At 33.2% G+C, this 20241-nt stretch overlaps 1 protein-coding gene across 4 annotated transcripts; it reads right to left on the minus strand.

Annotated features, from left to right (window-relative positions):
- Positions 1 to 9671: 9671 nt before the first annotated feature.
- LOC142641986 (uncharacterized) lies at positions 9672 to 20085 on the minus strand. Of its 4 annotated transcripts, none has more exons than XR_012845564.1 (10): positions 19714 to 20085; positions 18849 to 19615; positions 17565 to 17681; positions 16347 to 16480; positions 14539 to 14605; positions 13615 to 13702; positions 13332 to 13501; positions 10854 to 11031; positions 10433 to 10561; positions 9672 to 10085 (listed from the first exon to the last, which is right to left on the minus strand). XR_012845564.1 is itself a non-coding variant. In XM_075816321.1 (10 exons), the coding sequence occupies exons 1-10, from the start codon at positions 19970 to 19972 to the stop codon at positions 9906 to 9908; spliced, it is 2052 nt and encodes a 683-aa protein (XP_075672436.1). In that variant the 5' UTR covers positions 19973 to 20085; the 3' UTR covers positions 9672 to 9905. The 4 variants fall into 4 exon arrangements, 2 of the variants coding, with proteins under 2 accessions (XP_075672436.1, XP_075672435.1); XM_075816321.1 differs by having other exon boundaries at positions 10854 to 10997; positions 17565 to 17678; XM_075816320.1 differs by having other exon boundaries at positions 10854 to 10997.
- Positions 20086 to 20241: the final 156 nt, after the last annotated feature.

The following is a 20241-nucleotide window of genomic DNA, read 5'->3' on the forward strand; positions in this document are numbered from 1 at the left end:
ATAATCATTTAAATTTGTAGATTGTTCAACCTATTCAATAAAATAATCTCTAATTTCATTTTCCTTAGAAAATGGTACTAAGAAAAATATTGTGGTTGTGAGTTCTTTTTTATGGTGATGACAATTATACTGTTTTTGGCTTTGCAATCGCAACAATTTTTCTCTCCTTAGTGACTTGACTTGCAATTGTAGCAAATATTCAAGTTATTACTTTATTAGATTTTGTATAATTTAATTTTTTTAGTGACCACTCAAAAAAAATTCCTAGAGCCACCACTGCCTTAATCTCATCACATTTCTAAACAATGTAATATTTTATTATTGTACTGAGATTACATTAATGTAAGATTACAATAATGTAATATTATGGTATAATGTAACATCACGACGAACTAAATGTCCAATAAGAGTATTGGTTTAGAAACTATTTTAGGAAACTTTGTTATGGGAAAAGAAAATTGCAATTAATTATTTTGACGGCTTTGTATATTTTTCTTGAAAGAGGAGTCAAAACTTTCATAAACTAGTTTATTTACAATTGCCCTAAAGACACTTGTTAACATGACCCTTAATAATAGGATTCTGTTAACGGATGGCCTTAGAGCAATTGTTAATAAATCATTTTAGGAAAATTTTGACACCACTTTCATGAAAAACATAAAAAACTATCAAAAAAATTAATTGCTTTTTTCTTTGCCCATAAAATTTTTTTAAAAAATATTTCCTAAACTAATGCCTTAGGATATCCAATAACATTTCCCTATTATTATTAAAATAGTTATTTTATTCTAAATAAAACTCTAACAAAAATTCACCAATATTTACACAATTTTTTTTATATATTTAATATGTGCATTGAGCTAACATTCTACTCATTTTAATTTAGGAATTTTGTTAACAATGGCCTAAATGCAAGCAATTATTTAAAAAATACTTTTAGAATATTTTATGGAAAATGAAAAAAGCAAATAAATTTTTTATAACTTTTTATATTTTTCATAGAAGTAATATCAAATTTTTTCTAAAATAATTCATTAACAAACGTCATAAGAGAACCTGCTAACTGAACCCTTAATTAAGAATTTTATTTTGATAAGCTTAATTAAGAATTAAGAAAGAGTAATGCACATCACTGCACACCATTGACATATTGATCACTTTACAAGTATTAGATTAGAGAAAAAAATTTATCCTGTAAAAAAAGAAGAAGGGGGCGATGCACATAAAAGACATGAATTAATTACTGCTTATTATGTTGGCATTAATAGATCTCGAAATGAACATGGTGATGAACCTGGTTTATCTGTCGCTTCTGTCCCTACACATACACACTTCTCAACAAACTTTATGCAAGAGTTACGGCCCATTTGAAAATTAAAAAGTTGGGAATTAACAAATTGTATATCTTGAGGTGCATCAAATCATATGATATGATTGATTCGGCCGTTACATATTCCTAGGGCCATGCTAAGAAAGAAGCCTATATCCATGTGATTGGGGATATGCTTCTACTAATTCTTGTTTGAGTAAACAGATCTTATTTCAACACCGGATTCTCAAAAAAAGAAAAGAAAAGAAAAGAAAAGCTCTTATTTCAACACCGAAAGAGTGTTTAATGTTTACACACTTCCTGACTTCCTGTCCCCTTTTTTCATGTGGTGGATCCCATCGCACGAGAGTGGGCCCAACAAAGTAATAATTTTTAGTGTATTTATCTTTTTCTTTCTTAAGAGAATTAGGATGTCAAAAAAAAGATTTATTTTACCTTTTAAAAATTTACTTTATTTATTTTATCATTTTAATTTTTAACTCATTCAATATTCTTTCTATTTTTATATACAGTTTAATAAATTAATACTAACCTCATCACACGCGTTTCGTGAGTATGATAAGACTTTAAATAAAATAATATAAAATAAAACTTTTGTTTTATTTTATATACGTAATTATTATTTTGAGAATTTAATTTATAAATTCTTAAAGTAATTTGAAAATCAACAGGAGAGTGACCCTATATATATTTTAGACAATATTTTAGTGGGAATTTAGATGTATTTTTACTTGATTGTTTTCTAATTTTGTCTTTACTTAAACATAGGGGTGTATGGGCATTTTTTAATAAAAAAAAATGAGGATCCCAAACATGGGAAGCCTCTTAAATAATAATATAAATAAATTACCTAATAAAATAATATAAACTACTTTTCTCTCTCTCTCTCTCTCTCTCTCTCTCTCTCTCTCTCTCTCTCTCTCTCTCTCTCTCTCTCTCTCTCTCTCTCTCTCTCTCTCTCTCTCTCTCTCTCTCTCTCTCTCTCTCTCTCCAATCTCTTTTTTTCTTTATCCACAACCCACAAAAATAACCAAACACCACACAGCCACAATCAAAACTAGCCACCTCCACATAATACCCATATATCAACCACATACATAATATCCATACCAGCAGTTGCTACCCCCCCCCCCCCACCGAAATTAACCACCACCACCACCACCACCACCACCACAACCACAAAAACAATCACAACTAGCATCAACCACCATCATCACATAATACCCATACCAGAAATCAGATAAAAAAAGAAAAGAGAACACAACTCACTGTGATTCCACTGGCATAATAACTCATCGGGTAAACTGAAAATTATGTTTGAATTTTACACTCTGAATTTTCAAAATTTGGAATTTACTATCTGAAGTTTGGAGATATTTGGATTTTATACTCTGATGTTTCAGAATTTAGATTTTACCTCTTAAAGTTTGGGGGTGTTTGGTTTTGAAACTTTAGAGTGTAAAATCTAAACACCCCAAATTTTAGAAAGTAAAACCAAACACATCTAAAATTTAGGATGTAAAATCTAAATTCTAAAACATTAGGATATAAAATCCAAACCCCAAAACTTTAGGCGGTAAAATCTAAATTCTGAAATTTTAGAGTGTAAAATTAAAAAATTTTCAAACTTCAAAGGGTAAATTACTTCAGCTTTAGAACCCTCATCCTTAACTAATAGAATCCTGTAATTATTATCTAACTCATCTTGTGATGCTCCAATTTGATTAATTGTGTGATGTGTGTGGTGTGTGATGAGTCCCACATCGGGTATTTATTGGGTTGAATTGGGCTTTATTAACAAGTACAAGGAGCCTCAATTGTGATTAATACTTTTGAAGTATAGTGCAGATGTGGCTAGCGTTTTTTTTTTGGTCGTTACATATGGTATCCGAACCGGCCCGGTAACCCCATGTGGGCTTAGAGACACTACCCCACAAAGTGGGCCCTAACGAGGACGTTAGAGATTTAAAGTGGGGGAGATTATAATGCCCCAATTTGATTAATTGTGTGATGTGTGTTGGTGTGTGATGAGTCTCACATCGAGTATTTATTGGGTTGAACTGGGCTTTATTAACAATTGCAAGGAGCCTCAATTGTGACCAGTTCTTTTGAGGTATAGCGCAAATATGATTAGCGCTGATGCGGCTAGCGCTATTTCTTGAGTCGTTACACATCTTTTCAGCATGATTGCATGGGTTGATCTAAACTAATGTAATTTTTTTTAGACAATTATGTTTTCATATTATCAAGGAGAAAGAAGCTTTTGGTGGGGGAAGGGGTATTGCTCTTATCTAAAGTCTTCCCCTTACAGTTTTTCACTTGAAAGGCAAGAGGAAGTATTGTCCCTCCCCCTCCAGATGTTTGACTAAAATAATAATAATAATAATAATTGCCTCTTTCTCTACATGTAACAATAGAAAGGCAAGTCAGATATCGGTTTGTTTCTTTAGACGATGACCATGTTTTTTTTATAGGACAAATAAGTAAATAGACTATTCCTATCGATATGAAAGAATATCGATACATTTTCAATGGTAATAATTAGCAACTATAGCACTCTAAGAATTTTCAATGTTAGATTCTTACTAAACTAATAATCGACATTATTACATTCCTTTAGAATTTAAATGCTAAGAGCACATATTGAATTCCTTAATATCCAAAAGACACCTAAGGACGCATTCGTATCTAAGCATGTAAAAAAGGACTTATTTTATATTTCCAAACATTATTTTATCTATTTTACCGACCTTTTTAATAATACACCCGTCATTTTAGTTCTTATTTTTACATACAACACAATAAAATAATATAATATAAACTACACAATCAAATAATATAATTTTTGTTTTGTTTTTCTCTCTTCTTTTTCATCTCCCTTTCCTCTCTTCCTCTTTGTCTCTCTCTCCAATAATATATTTTTTTATATTTACAACCCTTGAATAGTAGGTTATATATTTGAAAACTCACTATTCATGGTTGCTAAAAAAAAAAAAAAAAAAACAATACATATCCAAATAAACTTGATTTTTAAAATGTTGGTTCGTAAAATAGCAACTGCGGTTTTAGTGTTTTACACCCCAATGCACCTAAGGACCACAAATTGAATTCCCTTAGCTAAAACATAGACGCTACACATAATGTTAGAGAGTGACTGACACTACAAATATGGGCAGAGAGCTAAAAATCTGAGAGTGTCAGCAATATTAAAATCTTTTTATCTGCAAGAGACCGATCAACGCTGGAAGGAGCTTCATGAGTGTTGAGACTTTCAAAAGTTCTCCATATTTAAAATTCAAAAGGGAGAATTGGACCATGCAATGATTATACTAACTTTGCTTCTCTCCAAATGATTAAGACACTTTCGTTTGTGACCCATGCACGCAGCAATGCACCGTTCTCTTTCTCCTACTCACTTTGCTATTATATATTACTCCTAGTCCTATGTCTATTTCTTTTGGCTAGGCATGGCTAATCGTCATAATTGTGATTGCTTGGCCTCGTGATGTCCCATATGTGATTTCAAGTGAGTGGACCCAAAAATATAATTATGTGCTCCCTTATTCCATAATATATTTAGGTCAAAGTGTCAAAAAGAACTGCCAAGCTACCCTTTGCCTTTGGCATCTGGATCCCAAAATTGCCAATGCCACTGATTTTGATTCTTACACATCCACTATTTTAAATTTATTTTTACATTCGTTTTTATGATTTAAAATTTGAATGTTTTTAAAATGTGAGCATTCTGATCACATCGAGCATAAATATATGCATGAAATCGTGAATGTGAACGAGTGTGTAATAAATATTTTTGTAAGAAAACATGCTTCTCTCTCTCTCTCTCTCTCTCTCGTTTGTCAATGATGTGGACTCCTTTACGAATTGAAGCAATTGCCCTTTGTCTGTGGCATTACAACATGATAATGATTCCACCAGCCAGTGGAGCATGTTATGTCTTATGTCAAGGGGCCCAAACCAATTCAACTAAAGACACTGTTCTCTTTCACTTAAATTATCTCTAAGACATAAGAACCACTTGCTTTTCGCGATAAAAGTGATATTTGTTTGATGCTGGTTGGAAAGAGTTTTGAGTTGGTACATCTCTACATTTTATTATTCTATTTTGCATTTATCGTTGTATATATTTTTAAGTTAACCTTCTAACAGTTGATAACTTTGATCCATTTAAAATTTATTGATTACTTCAATTTTATGAAAACGAAATAAAAAATGAAATACCAAAATGAAAAATTTGAAACCTAAAGGGCCAAAATTAAAATAACTCTAAACTTTAAGAGCCAAATATGTATTTTTAATTTTTGTATTTACATATATATTATTACATTTTTAATCATTTTCAATACCTCAAGTAAATCTATAAAATGAATACCAAACTAAAGATCAGTCAAACAAAGTTCCAATTAATAATGCTTGCAATTGAGCCATCAAACTTTTTGCATTTTCAAAGTGGGATTTCATTCTCTCCACAAAATCCACAACAAACACAAAGGGAATAAATTCCGAATATTTGAAGAATGATTCCCAAACCAATTCTACCAACCAAACAAGAGACTCATGATTGTCTTCAATAACACCCACTAAATCTCGAAAGATCTAAAAAAAAAGCTCCACAGAGTACAAGCTACAAAGCAATGTACTGAGAGATGATTTACTGTCTCACCGCTACACTATACTAGCACACAGAACACAGTATTTCACTAAAGTAAAGCCTCTCTTCTTGGGATTGTCACAAGTAACTGAGTAAGGGTTTTATTCCAAGTTGTTCTCCATACCCCCCCCCCCCCCCAAAAAAAGGAACAGAAACTCTCTTTCGAGCCTCAACACCCTAAATACTCTTCCAAGGAAAAGAAACTGCACTAGTACCACGAAGGACAAATATGGAATGAACAAGCATCAAACTTGCTGCTCCTGTTCAATCTCCAACACAGCCTATCACAATCCTCTCTCCAAGGTATATCTGAGTAAAGAAAATTTAGAAAAGAAGTTATTTGTAAAGTATTTTACCAATGTAAAATTTTCTTTTGTTTGTAAGGAGGGCAATGTCTCTGCCCATCTTTTGGCCCAATAGACAGCTCTTGTAAGCCGGACTAAGCTGGTTCCTATCTCAAATCTGCCTTCTTCGATTTTGTGAGCTTTGGATAGAGATGGAATTTGGTCCAGTTATTTTGTTTCTCCTCTTTTTCGGGTTGAGCAATAAAGTATTTATTAAAAAAAAAAAGAAGTTATTAATTCCAATCATCAAAGTCTCTATAAAATTAAAAAAAGAAGTTATTAACTTTTAAGTTTTGAATCCACCCCACAAAAAATTTCTCTATAATATCTTCAATCTGCTCATTTGTGTGATGCCTCCCTTCTAAATTAAAAAGCCAAAAAGATAATGAAAAAAGTAAAATTTATCGGAAAACAGGGCAACAACCTAATCATCCATACATCAAACGTTTACAAGCATATACATAAATGTTATTGTCGAATATTAATATCAAAGGAAATTAATAACAAAAATGACACAACAAGGAGGCAGCACACCTGCTTATTAACTAAAAACTGTTATTGACCCTATGTTATGAAGTAAGTTGTTGACCAACTTGCAATTGGCAGTCAATGAGCACCTTGCTTTAAGGAATAGCTTGTATCCTCACAAACTCACTTTCATGACCTTAAGTATTAGAAACACACTTACCCAACAGAAATGGATGTAATCAAACTAAACTTAACCAAAAATGATAGAGAAAGATCGTCAAGATTCTCTTGTACAAATATAACAAGGGTTGTATCAATGGCACCTCACGGTGCCCGTTAAGCACAAAATTTTTTACTTTTTCCTGGCACAATTTTTATCTTTTTTTTTTTTTCAATTTATATCAATTTTTTAGTTTTGTAGGTACTATTTAAGATTTTTTGACTTTTTTTGACAATTTTTTTTTTGTTGTCTTTTCTGCACTTAATCAGCACCAAGTGGTGCTAGTTAACATTCTCCATATAACAAAAGATCATCTAAAATTTTGCATTTCCTTCCACATTTACTATATCACTGTAAATTTATACGGGTACTGTTCATATGTAAAAAGATTATTTTATTCATTTCTTAGTTTTTCACTTTTTTGATTAGTGTGCAAGTGATGAGAATGCTTTGAAAAATAGGTTATGTAAAACAAAAGGTTTATATACTTAAAAATACATAAATTTTTACATGAACTGATGTGAATATTCTAACCAACATAAAACTAAAGTGTTCAATTTAAAGGGAAAAAAAATGATATATTCACAACATTTTTATAACACATAAAATGACAAGCTATAACTAATTGGAAAAAATAACTTGCCATATAAAATTTATCGTAAAAAGGTTAGAAACATAGCATTAGTTAAATAAAAAAATAAAGGTACACGTTATACTTCACCGATTTATCTTATTTCACCTGACAATGAAGAGACCACTCTCTTTTGTATTTTATCATTTGGGCTGATTTTTATTTATTTGGGCATTTTTTTTGTTCAACCTTCAACGGGCCAAGATTTTGGAGGGATCAAATTTTACTTGGAGTGGACTCAATTTTTTAGGTTGGTCAAGAACATTTTCAAGATGAACCACAACCCATGTAAATTTAAAATTTATTTTCTTTTCGGGTATACAATTTTTATTTTTTCCAATTCAGGGTGGTCATGTGACCAACCTTACCAGCAAGTAGCGCTGCCCCTGCTCTTATACCATTATTAGAGACCTTATTACTAGCTCAACTAACTGATAAGTGTACTCAACAACAATCTTTTTGATAGACTTGTATTCAACTTTGGACTGCATTTTAGACGTCAGATCAAGTGTGCTTAAGTTCCTTGTGTATCAATTACAAAAGAAAGGCCAAATAGAGAACTCCTAATATTAATTACAAGAACCAGAGGAAACTATGAAAGAGAAAACCCATGATCATACTTGACCAAACATCCGAGGACAATGTTAGCTATATGCAAGGTGATTTGATTAGTTGCCAAGCTGATGTGCGTTGATAACAAATTCAGCCTTAACTGGGTTAGGAGACTGGGAAAGGTTCCAGTTTTTGCCTAAATTTTAGCATTATAGTCATCCCCGCCAGTGCATTGTTCTGGAAATTTCATTTCTATTTGGTGTGTCAAAGTATTTAAGAGAGAGAGAGAGAGTGTGTTCTGTAAGACTTATTAGCCTTTGGTAACAGTTGGTTTAAGGGTCCGTTTGGTTGGAGGAGTGGAAAAGTGAGAAGATAGAAAAAATTTTATTTTCTCTCCTATTTATTTGGTTGGAGTGAAAAAGTAGAAGGGTGGAAAAAATGGGTTTGAATAAATTTACTTATATGTCCTTACTAAAGAATGATACTTAATTAAAACAAAAAAGTGACAAATAACCACAAAAAAATCACCCAAATTTATTAAAAAAAAAGCATGTAAAAAAAAAATCATGACTAGTTAAAAAAAAAAACTATCACGCCCAAGCCTAGAAAATCAAAAGAAGAAAAAAAGAATAAGTAAAAAAAAGAAAGGAAAGGCAACTGAGCATGTAAAAAAAAAATCATGACTAGTTAAAAAAAAAACTATCACGCCCAAGCCCAGAAAATCAAAAGAAGAAAAAAAGAATAGGTAAAAAAAAGAAAGGAAAGGCAACTGCCCTGTAGAAGAAAAAAAAATAAAGAAGAGGAAAGAAGGCACGCACGCCCAAGCCTAAAAAAAAAATAAATAAATAAGAAAAAGAAGGATGGCAACGTAACTGCCCCAAAAAAAAGAAAAAAGAAAAATAAAAAACACATAAGCCGAAGCAACTTACTGAGAAAAAAATAAAAATAAAAGCAAGTTGAAGAAGTGTGTGTATATGTACTGGGCATTTTTGTCAATCAAGAAAAAATTTATCATCACTCAGTTTTCTCTCCATTTTAGAGAAAAAACATTTTGGTGGGTCAGGGGAGAAAATACCTGAGCTCTACCATATATTTTTCTTTCTCTCCACCCAACCAAACACACTCTAAAAAAGTTTTCCTTCTTATTCTCTCCAAAATTTTCCATCCATACTGTCCCACTTTCAAACAAACGCACCCTAAGAATATAGTGTTAGATGTAACACACAAAATTATATTTGAAGGGAACAAAAGTTAAACAGATATCTGATTTGATGTGAAGTACAATGTCTGTAACGCAACACATTTTCTACACCGTTTCTTGAATTTTTACAGCCAGAGTACTTGAATGTAACATGTAAACCAAGAGAACTCCCCCTTAAACGGGGACAAGAATCTTGGACACAGTCAAAAAGATCTATGGAATACAAAAGAGTCATGCAAGCACATTCCGCTTTTAACCAACTATGGTGCCACGTATAGACCTTTGATTTTAAAGAAATCTAAGCCTCAATAATTACTTCCATTATAGGCATCTAGAGCAATAGAGCCTAAAATCAAAGAGAAAAATATGACCTTACTAGCATTCATCCAATAATTAAGAATGAATATCACCATATATTACATACCACAAAAATAAAAAGATTGGAATTTTGGTATTTACAAATGGAAAAATGATATAAAGAAGGTCAAACTTACTGTGAGTTACAGCTGGATCTCTTTTGTACTAATGACACAATGACAGTTACATCATCGAGCTTGCCACCAGTATATCCCACGTACCCTGCTGCCTGGGCTGCATCTGCAAATGGGGTCCTTACACATGCTGACCGCCCTACTTCTTGAGCTCTCATGGCCAAGTACTCTGCTATATCCTGAGCCACAAAAACAGGCGTCTTAGAAACCACTGCAAGGTTGTTAATAATTAAGGCCTAAAATATTTCAGGTTAGCTGAAGATTAGTTCCCACTTAAGAGATAATTTTGGATGGCCAATGGTCAAGGAGGGTGCTGTTTGACATCTATAAATGAAATTGCCACAAATAGGGACACATCCAGTATAAGAACCAAAAAGAGAACAGCAATGGTGTGCTTTCATTCATATTTGATTGCTATATGCACCACAGGCCTTTTGCAATAACATGTTATCTATGGCTTGATGAGACTAATGTCAATCAATTCTCTCTCTTTTTAAAAGCATTGGATATTGTTGAAAATGCAGACCTGAGGTTTCAAACTGGCTTGCAATAAGTTGGATACAGCTGAAGCTATCTCTTTCTCATATAAGTTGTCAAAAAGGCCGTCAGTTGCAGTGACAATTACATCTCCTTCATCCAGATCTATTTTGTAACCCTGAAACAGACACGTTTATACTAAAACTCCATAAAAATCAACTGTGTATCCCAGAAACATAAACATATAATTTAGCAGAATTCTGTGTTTATTATTCTCTCATAACTTTTGTGCCCTTCATCTTGTGCTTGAACATGGACAAGTACAACAGACCAATTTTCAAGAAGAGTTGGGATATAAAGTGAAGAAATAGTGTTCTTATCATTTAAACTAGTAACAGATTTCTAAAAATATTGTGCCTATACAATTTAGAAGACTTGGTTGGAAAACTAATGACTTTGATCCTACGTACCTCTATGAATTCTGTGGGATCGTCATCTCTCTCAATCTGTAATGGAAAATTGAATCCGTGAACCATTGCAGATGATCTGTTAAAGACAGCACCATTTCTTATTGCTATAAATCCTGAGTCTCCAATATTGGCCACGTGGAGAACCTATGAATTGAAATTGTAATAGATGATGTACAGCCTTGCAAGAAAATGTTTGTGAAGCATCATATTGTAAGAGTTTATAACTGTCCAGCACTAAAAGAAGGAAAGAAATGCCCAGTATCTGTTAGATAAAGTATACTTTCTCAACAACCCACATCTTTCCATGCTCATACTAACAAACAAACCAATACCTTGATGGCTAGACAGACAAAACAATGACACCCTATTTAGATTTGTTTGTGTTAACTAATTTTGGTACAATCACCTTTGATTACAAAAAAAAAAAAAAATCAAAAAAATCAAAACTCCACTTGAAGGTTTAGATCCAGTACATGAGATGAATGGTTTGCACAACTTCAATATTTGCCAGTTCAAATTGTTTGTAGAATGATCTCCAGTAGCGACTTTTGTGAGCAAGAGGCACAAAACCTTCAAATCTATAATAGAGCAGCTCCAAAAGTCTCTTGGATGTGTATTAGGGTTTGTTTAAATACCCTTAGGCTGTTAACACAAAACCCTAATCACACTTAATGGTTTGACGGGTAATTTTACGTTTCAGTAATCATAATATTCTATTGGTCGAGATGTAGCTTGATCTGTTGAAATCTTGACTTCTCAATTGGTTGAGTAGGTGTCGAGCAACATAGAGTAACTTCCAGCACCTAGGCAGCAATCTTAATAGCACTTTGACTTTCTAAAGTACTAACTAAAACATTTTTGTTCATGGTTTGTCAATCTGAAATCTCAAAACCTAACCAAATCATTTTCTTTAGAAAATGAACTAGTTAGGGAATTTATGCTATGCGGATGCATAAACTTCCCAAAAATTTCAATTTTCATTTTGGTACTTTACCCTTCCATTTTCAACCTCTTTCCTTCACTTCTCTCTAAAAAAATATTCCTTATCTTATAGTTATTATAGGCTTGTAATATTAAACGGTATTCAGCCATGGGTGCTTCTAAAAATTTTTAAGGTGAATATAAAATAATGTTTTGTGACAAAAAAAAGATAATCACTGTTTTGTTTTGCTTTTGTCTTTGGGGGGAAGGGGGGGGGGATTTGAGTAAAATCATCCTATTCTTCTCATTCTTCTTTTTCTTTCAAGTCTTCTTTTTGTGGGTAGGATCTTTTATCCATTGTTCCTCTTTCTTTTTTTGAATGAACTCATTTAAACCCTGTAAGTCGTCCAAGTCAAATTGCCTCAGAATCAAATCTGACAACACAAGACGCTACTTACACCTACTGATATTAGCAGCTGTTAATATGCTTACAATAACATCTGCAGAATTTGATTTTTAGCATCCCTTAACATGCAGCATGCATGATCCTTCTTAGATTTCAATCTGCTAAAGCAGCCAAGAGTTTCTGGCTGATACGTAAATAGCATCTCAAGAGATGGAATTTCTGTATTGGTTTCAACTACACTTTTCAAAGCTGCATTTTGCATGTGATTAAAGGTCATCTGCTATATTTTATGCTGATAAAAACCAAACTATACCTCACAAGAATTATTCCCATTAGGGTAATCCAAACATTTCCCAAAATCAGAATCTTGACTCTAGGGGTATTGGAAGGCAGTTTCTTTGGTTAGGTTGGGTGTAGCAATCCAAAAGCTAGGGGTTTTATCACCATTTTTTTTTTTTTTTTGCTTATTATTATTATTATTATTATTTTGGCACTAATTTTCAAGTAGTTTGATCCGGTTTTGGTCTTGGGTAGTTCAAAACCTTCTGACGCCTACCTCCATTTGATTTTATTGGAATGTAATTCCACAATACGCTGGAATTTTTTTTTAATGTTTGACAGAGTGTTCTTTAGTTTGGACCTTGGGGTACCATAATTTCGGTCATTTGCTCAGCTCTATACATGTAAGTCCATTATCAAACAACTTGACCCTTTAAGTTGATGGTTCCTAAAAATAACATTTTGCTCTAGAAGTAGAACCATTTCTTCCTAGAGATGTAAAAGCATTACTAGGTGAGAGGGCTTGTAGGAAGCATAAAACTTCTCCTGAGTTTTGTCAACCAACTTTTCTGAACTTTCGTTCATAATCGCTCTTTCAAGTTTTGCCCACCTTTTCTGTTTGTGTTTATTTTAATAAATTTTTATTAGTTATAAAGAAAAAAAGGTTGTATTACTGAATTCAATTCCATTTAAGCTGATAATCAAACTTATTATTTTCTCAACCTAAGGAGAGGATCACTAATGAGATATAATGAGCATATTTGTTTTTAGATCCTCAAACAGGTAAAAAATAGCAAAAAAAGTCTTAAGTCTATTGATACTAACCACAATATGGGAATCTATTGAAGTCTTAAGTATGGTGAAATATATACCTGACCATCAAAGTAAGCAACCAAAACAGTAGATGATCCAGGAGATTGTGATTCTGCAGCACTTCTTACAAGAACTTCTTCTGGTTTGGTCATTGAAACACTTTCGGAGTCTAACACTATCTTTTCACAGTTCTCCAAGAGCTCTTGGGCATACCGTCCGGCATTAATTCCTGAGGAATAAGGCAGAAGCATAATATAAGTATATAACTAAGTCAACACTGATATTGCATGATTTAATATAATGGATGCTTTATGGAAAACATACATATCATGAAAATGATACCTTCCAATGACCACTGACCCACTCCATCAGCCACACCTAGCCAGTTCTGGCCAGCAACAAAATAAGCATCCTCTCCACCTGTCAATGCCTGGTCATTATTATTTTTCGAATTACTGATCCTTAATATTCAAATTCAAGCCAAACACCAAATAAAATAATATTAAAGTAATCCAAAATTTTATTTTGACTCTTAAAATGGAAGGACACTAACACTCAAATTCAAGAAGATTACATTCAATATTTAGGCAAAATAAGCCTTTTTAAAAGTCACATCAACCCAAAAGCTCAACTATAATGCCTCACATGTAAAACCTTCAAAAAATTTAATTACTCGGTTTGAGTATTTCACTGTAACATCTGATAGCTTGACTAAACAATGTTTGATAGAAGAGACGGAAAGTATGAGGGATGGAGGGGGAAGGGAAATGAGGAAGGAGGAAGAGGAGTCCAAAAGGAAGGAAGGGAAGAAGAGCCACCTCTTGTTGTCAACTTGCTGATTTCATCCTGTGTTCTACATTGGAATACAGTGAAAAATTCTAAAGTTGTGGAAGGGATGAAAGAAGAGTTTCAATCCATCAATTTTGGGTGGATTAGATATGGTGAGTTAGGAAGGGTTTTGGTCCTCCCTCTAAACCCTACCCCAAATGGATTTTATTTCTCCCTGCCTATTCTCTCCTGCCCTATTTTAAGTCTTTCCACCCCTCTACCCTGTCCTCAAACAAAGTGTAAATGTCAAATGCACATGTCAAAAGTTTGTGGCCCCTAGGGGGAGGAGGAATGGGAGATTTGAACGAGTAATTTCTGCTTAATGTAAAACATTTTATCTATCTATCCATACTATACTATACTATACCACAATTGCTAAAGATTAAATAACCATTTACTGAAGGAACAAGTCATAATACAAGGAAATTAAGAACATACCTTAGAGGGATGTGGCAATAAAGCAGCACCAGAATATAGGATAAGTCCTGCTGTGGAAATTTGCTCCCTGAGTGTATAGACAATGAACAAACATGAGGAACAGAATAGTACATAACTCTTTCAGAGTAAATTGTCCGGAACTCCGGATACTTGCTCACAATGGTCTTCCCTTCAAAGATCTCAGCTTTTTCTATAGAGGGTGAGCAATACTATGTCTTAAGAGCAAGTACTTCGTGTACATATATCATTATTATATATACACAGAATTTGTGATTTTAAATGTGATATAGTACCCACCTGTGCCATCTGTTACTTTATTTTGTTAAATTTCAAGGACTTGTAAAACAGAAAATTTAAGAGAAAAACCAGAAAAAGGGGAAAATTAAACAGAAAAAAGTAAGGAAAAAGAAAAGATTCGGGTGGGAAAGAAGGTGCTAGTATGGTTTAACAAGTCCTCCTTTAAAATTTTATTTTCTTTTGATTTTTTATTTTACTTACCTATCGATCTTTATACGAAATTTAGAGCTTGAAAAACAAAGAGAGGAAATCAGTTTTGGTTTGTGATAATGACATGACACACACACATATAGAGGGTTTGGTTGGGGGCTGGCAAGAATTCATATTTTGGTCTCCTTGGGTGAGGCAATGGTGGTTATATTCAGTGTTTGAAAGAATTGCAGAATGGCTTGAACAACACCCAAGGCAAGCCCTCCATTTCAACTTCTTTCATGGCTGTTTCCTTGGGTGGCCAAGCAATTGCGGAGCATCAATAAATTTGCAAATATAGGATTTTTTTTATCCTGTGATTCAGTGCATGGCCATAGAGAAAATGTGGGAAAGGAAAGAATGTGAAATGAATAATTGCAATTTTCAGCATATGTCATGTGGAAATTGGGTAGATATCTGTAACGACAATTAGCCTATTTGATGGAAAATGATGGAAACATTTAAAGAGTTTTCCTCCCTCCCCCCCCCCCCCCCCCCTTTTCATTGATGGGCAATTTTTTATACTTTTTTTTTATTAATTTTTTTTTCAGTTTTTCCTTCACTTCTTCACTTAAACACACACACCCACGTGCGCACGCACACACACACACAAATATATATATATATATATATATATATATATTTTTTTTTTTTTGATAATTGGAGTGCAAATAGTATATGGAATGGCGCTAAAATGTTTAATAACATGTTATAATTATTTCCCTAAAAGATGCTTAACATTTTGGCTTTTTAAATTTGATCTTGACCACAAGGGAGTTTAGTGTTACAAACTAAATTCTAGGGGGTCATTTTTTCAGCCTAACCACAGGGGGTAAGGTCTGCTTTCCCATGTTATAAAACATGTATTTTAGCACAACTTTATAGGTCAATATTTATACTTGGCTGAAAAGCCAAAAATTTCCAGGATAAAATAGTAATAAGGCATCATTTAAGAAGTATGCAAGCCATTGCTGGCCTTATCCAATAAATTAAGGTAGAAATAGACTAAAGATGATTTGTACCATTAATGCAATCACGTATTAAAAAAAATAACAAATATAGTTTTGCCTACATCAATACAGGGAACCTATAACATATATATGATTCTTCATATACATAAAGCATTACAATCCAAACCAGGATTAGGTATAAAGCAGAGGCAGATGTTATACTGTAAAACCAGGGGCAGCATTTTCTACTATAGTTAACTCTATCAAACTCTAGATGCCTTGTAGTAAATAAAGTCATCCAGAACACACATTCGCACCAAAATGTAGAAAATTACAAGTGGGAAGGGAAGAGAGAGTCAGAAAGTAGCATACCCATTCGAAGTACTCTCAATTGAAAGCAATTCTACAGCTTTGGGATCTGTTAATAATTGGGCAACATTGCTTCCATGTGCATCACATACAGAGAATTCTTCCTTTGAATACAAGGAATGCACACTGTCTTCTAACTACATATGACAAAAATACAGAGTTGCTTGAGTTTGCAAACTACCTAATGAGCAAATTGCCAATCACAGCAAAACATTGTATGAAGCAAACAGTCAGATAATATGTTCAAAGCCAGAATGAAATACCAAAAAAAAAAAAAAAACCATTGTAGAAAGCATTGTGCAATTAGGAGGAAATGGAAATCTTATTGAATATGGATACGGATACAATACAACGCTAATATGTCAGTACATCTTTTGGAAACATATAAAATGCTGCATGATATTTAAAAGATATTATGTTTTATAAAAAAAAAGTATTCAGATATTTAAAAGAAAAAAAAATATAAAAGAGCATGTCTGCATGTCTTTGGAGAAGAGGTGAAAGAAGATTAGAATGAGCAGCTAAGTCTGGAAAATAACTGTTTTTGACATCCTTTGATAAAAATCATCTCTTTTTTCTTTGTTTTTTCCTATTGATTTTATTTCAATAGACCATAATAATTAAATTTAAACTCCTATGGTCATAAATTTTCATTTTAAAAATTGTTTTTTTATAACAGTCTGATTTTTTTTTTTTGGTATGAATAATAAAATTTAATCTCAAATATATCCTAAATTTATCTATGTTGTATCTGGCAAGTATCTAAATCATGTATCCTAAAATAAATTGAAATTTTATTATTAAGGATAAATTTGAGTTGTATCGAATACAAAATCAAGAATATTGTAGTACCATATCTGATGCAGATACAATATGGCCATCCCAAATGATAGACATTTCCGTTCTACCTTTGTTTTGTACAGAAATTTCAATGTATAACATATCTACAAACCCCAAATGAAATTCTAGTTTGGCAGCTGGGGGAGAGGAACACTATATACTGCCTACTCAAGAATTTCTTAAAGTTCTTTGTCCTTAAATTTATAAGCATATCAGTTGATTTATGAACATAATACTATCTAGCCCTTTATAATTTCACTACCTATCATCTTCTACATGCATAATAATAAGAATAAGGTTGTATTAAGCTGCAAATAACCAGCACCCACAAACCAAGAATAAAGCTCACTACTCTGCATATAAGAAAAGTAAAGGACTTACCACTGTTGAGCTTCCAATTTCATCTGCATTTACAGATTCATCCTCTGGATTACGTCTTATCTCTTCGTTGAAAACTGGTTCGGCCTCTAATGAAGTGGCCACAGGCGTCATCACCTGCTGATAAATACTTCTAATTTAACAAGAAGAAATTTACAGATGCTTCACTTGACAAGTTTGTCAACTAATCATAAATATTTTTATTTATAATGGCAGATAGAAGGCGTGCTCATTTTCCTCTTTCTTGATAAATAATGGAGGCCACATGTTATTATCAGCATATGTAAACTGTTATACTCATATTTTTCATTGTCACCAAAATTTTGGTCCTTTTGCTCCATTTACAAAATCTTTAAGGGCTATTAACCCTTTTCACCTTCCTAGTTTGACCTGAATTTTCATTTGATCCCTTGTCTTAAAATTGCAAATTTGTCTTCTAATTGTTGCAAAGTTAACAAGCCATCTATTACCCATACTTATGCTATATTACAAGACTTATGACATTTTTTGATACAACAGAAAAATGAGAATTTTGGGTAAAACTGACAGGATTAAAAGTACAATTTCTTTCTTTTAATCACTGTTAATTCACATTTAATGTTATCTTTCCTGCTTCAGGTCAGAAAACAATATGCTACAGAACCTAATAACTAAACCATATCTAGTAATGCAGTCAAAATACATACAAAAAGAGTAAACAATATAAAGCATAACTAGATGGACTAGTGTATAGTGCTTAGCTCCAAGTACTAAGGGGGAATATTGACAGCTTAAGAGACACTGGAAAGTGCTATCGCTTCTTCACTTAGAAGTGACAGTGAAAGGAGGAAAGGATTATTGAGGTATCACAAAGTTTCACTTGCTAGATTTTTTCACTAGACCTTTATCAATGGCCCCCCTTTTTTTTAAAAAAAATTCCCCTTAGAACCCACAATCTATAAGAAAATTTCTAAGGAAGTATATAAATTAAACGAACCCCCAAGATTGCACAATTTTTTCAATGTCCCCAATTTTTCAATAATATATAATAACTCTACAAATCCCAAATGAAATTTCTGGTTCTGCCACTGGAGGAGAGGAACACTATATACCAACTACTCAAATTTATAAGCATATCAGTTAATTGATGGTCATAATACTATTTACCCCTTTATAATTTGAATATCTATCATCTTCTTCAAGCATAATAGCAAGAATAAGAATGTATTGAGCTGCTAATAATCAACTATACAGAAACCAAGACTAATGGCTGCTCACTACTTATAAGAAAAGAATATAGGGACTTACCACTGTTGAGCTTTCAATTTCATCTGCATTAACAGATTCATGCTCTGGATTATGGCTTATCTCCTTATCGAGAACTGGTTTGGCCTCTAATGAAGTGGACACATCCATCATCTCTTGAGTGACATTGCCTTCATTACTTTTTTCATCAGTCATGTAAGTCATCAGACTCACCACTGTATTTGTATCCACACTATGATCCTTATCAGCATTCACCATGTTACTTGTTTCAGAAGCATGACTACTGGATACTTGATCAACCGTAGACTCGGATTCAGAAGATTTCAGTTGGATTCTAGTTTCACCAGAAATCTTCTCTCCTGAAACTTCCTCACAAGGACTACTAACCTTTCCAAAATCTGAAACCTCATCTAGAACCAAAGAAACACTGGATGTATCAACTTCACTCTTAGAACTCATAATGACATATTTACCATCTTCAATAGAATCATCCTTCTGTATATGCACATTGGTTCCTAAATCCTGAATAACATTGGCAGAGGACTCAGTTATTTTGGTATGTAATACGGCTGCTGCTTTCACCACGCAGCTATCAGTATCAGTATCGGTATTAGTAATCTCTCTGCTTATAGAAATTTGATCATCCACTTCAGTTGGGTTACTTGTTTGTTCTCTATCAGAATACAAATTATGTTGAAAGTCCTTGTGATTGTAACCATTTGATTCTTTTTCTTCTTCTTCTTCTTCATCAATTTTTTCGAGCTCACTCGCATTGGCAAACCGGAACAACACACTGCCATCAGAACATTCTGCCAAAGCCCACCAAATCAAAAAGAAAAGAAGAACTGGGTTGTTAGTATATATTGTAAAAGTGTTAGCTTTAAAAAGAGAAATTCAATACAATTACCGGTTGTTGAAACAAGGTGAAGATCTTCTGGGGATGAACAACTAGGCCTTGAGCTTGAAGGTGAGATGGGTTTGGAAAGAATCGGATGGTGGATTGGCCTTAGCTTCAGTTTCGAAATTGGAAGTGGATGGTGATGATGATGATGAAGTATATGCAAAGGTAAAAGGTTGAAGCAAGAGAAGGTGAGAGAGCGAGGTGTGGCAGTGGCTGTGGCTGTGGCTGTGGGAGAGTGTGAGAAGAAGAATAGTAGATGAGACATTTTTCTTCAGATTTTTTAATAATTTATTTATTATGCATTTCTTTCTCTTGGGTTTGTGGGCTGCTTGGTTATTAATTACAGTAGTAGAAACTAGCAACTAGCGAGCTTTTCTCATCACAGTGCTTTCTGGGATCTCGTGCATTATTTCTTCCTTTTGTTTTGACTTGTGTCTTTTCCTTGAGAGAGAGAGAGAGAGAGAAAGAGAGCGTGGGGACATGGCCTTATAAATGGACGACTAAGAACGCTTTCGAGTTTTCAATATGGATAAG

Source organism: Castanea sativa, chromosome 7, assembly GCF_040712315.1.
Source record: "Castanea sativa cultivar Marrone di Chiusa Pesio chromosome 7, ASM4071231v1".
Classification (NCBI taxonomy): domain Eukaryota; kingdom Viridiplantae; phylum Streptophyta; class Magnoliopsida; order Fagales; family Fagaceae; genus Castanea; species Castanea sativa.

Bases quoted from the DNA above. Each gene is read 5' to 3' on its own strand.
- LOC142641986 (XM_075816320.1), bottom strand. From the start codon at position 19,972: ATGTCTCATCTACTATTCTTCTTCTCACACTCTCCCACAGCCACAGCC. The intron at 16,481-17,564 runs GTAAGTCCTTTA...TGTCATATGTAG, and splicing joins AAATTGGAAGCTCAACAGTG to TTAGAAGACAGTGTGCATTC. The intron at 10,086-10,432 runs GTCTGCATTTTC...TTTGTGGCTCAG, and splicing joins AAGCCAGTTTGAAACCTCAG to GATATAGCAGAGTACTTGGC.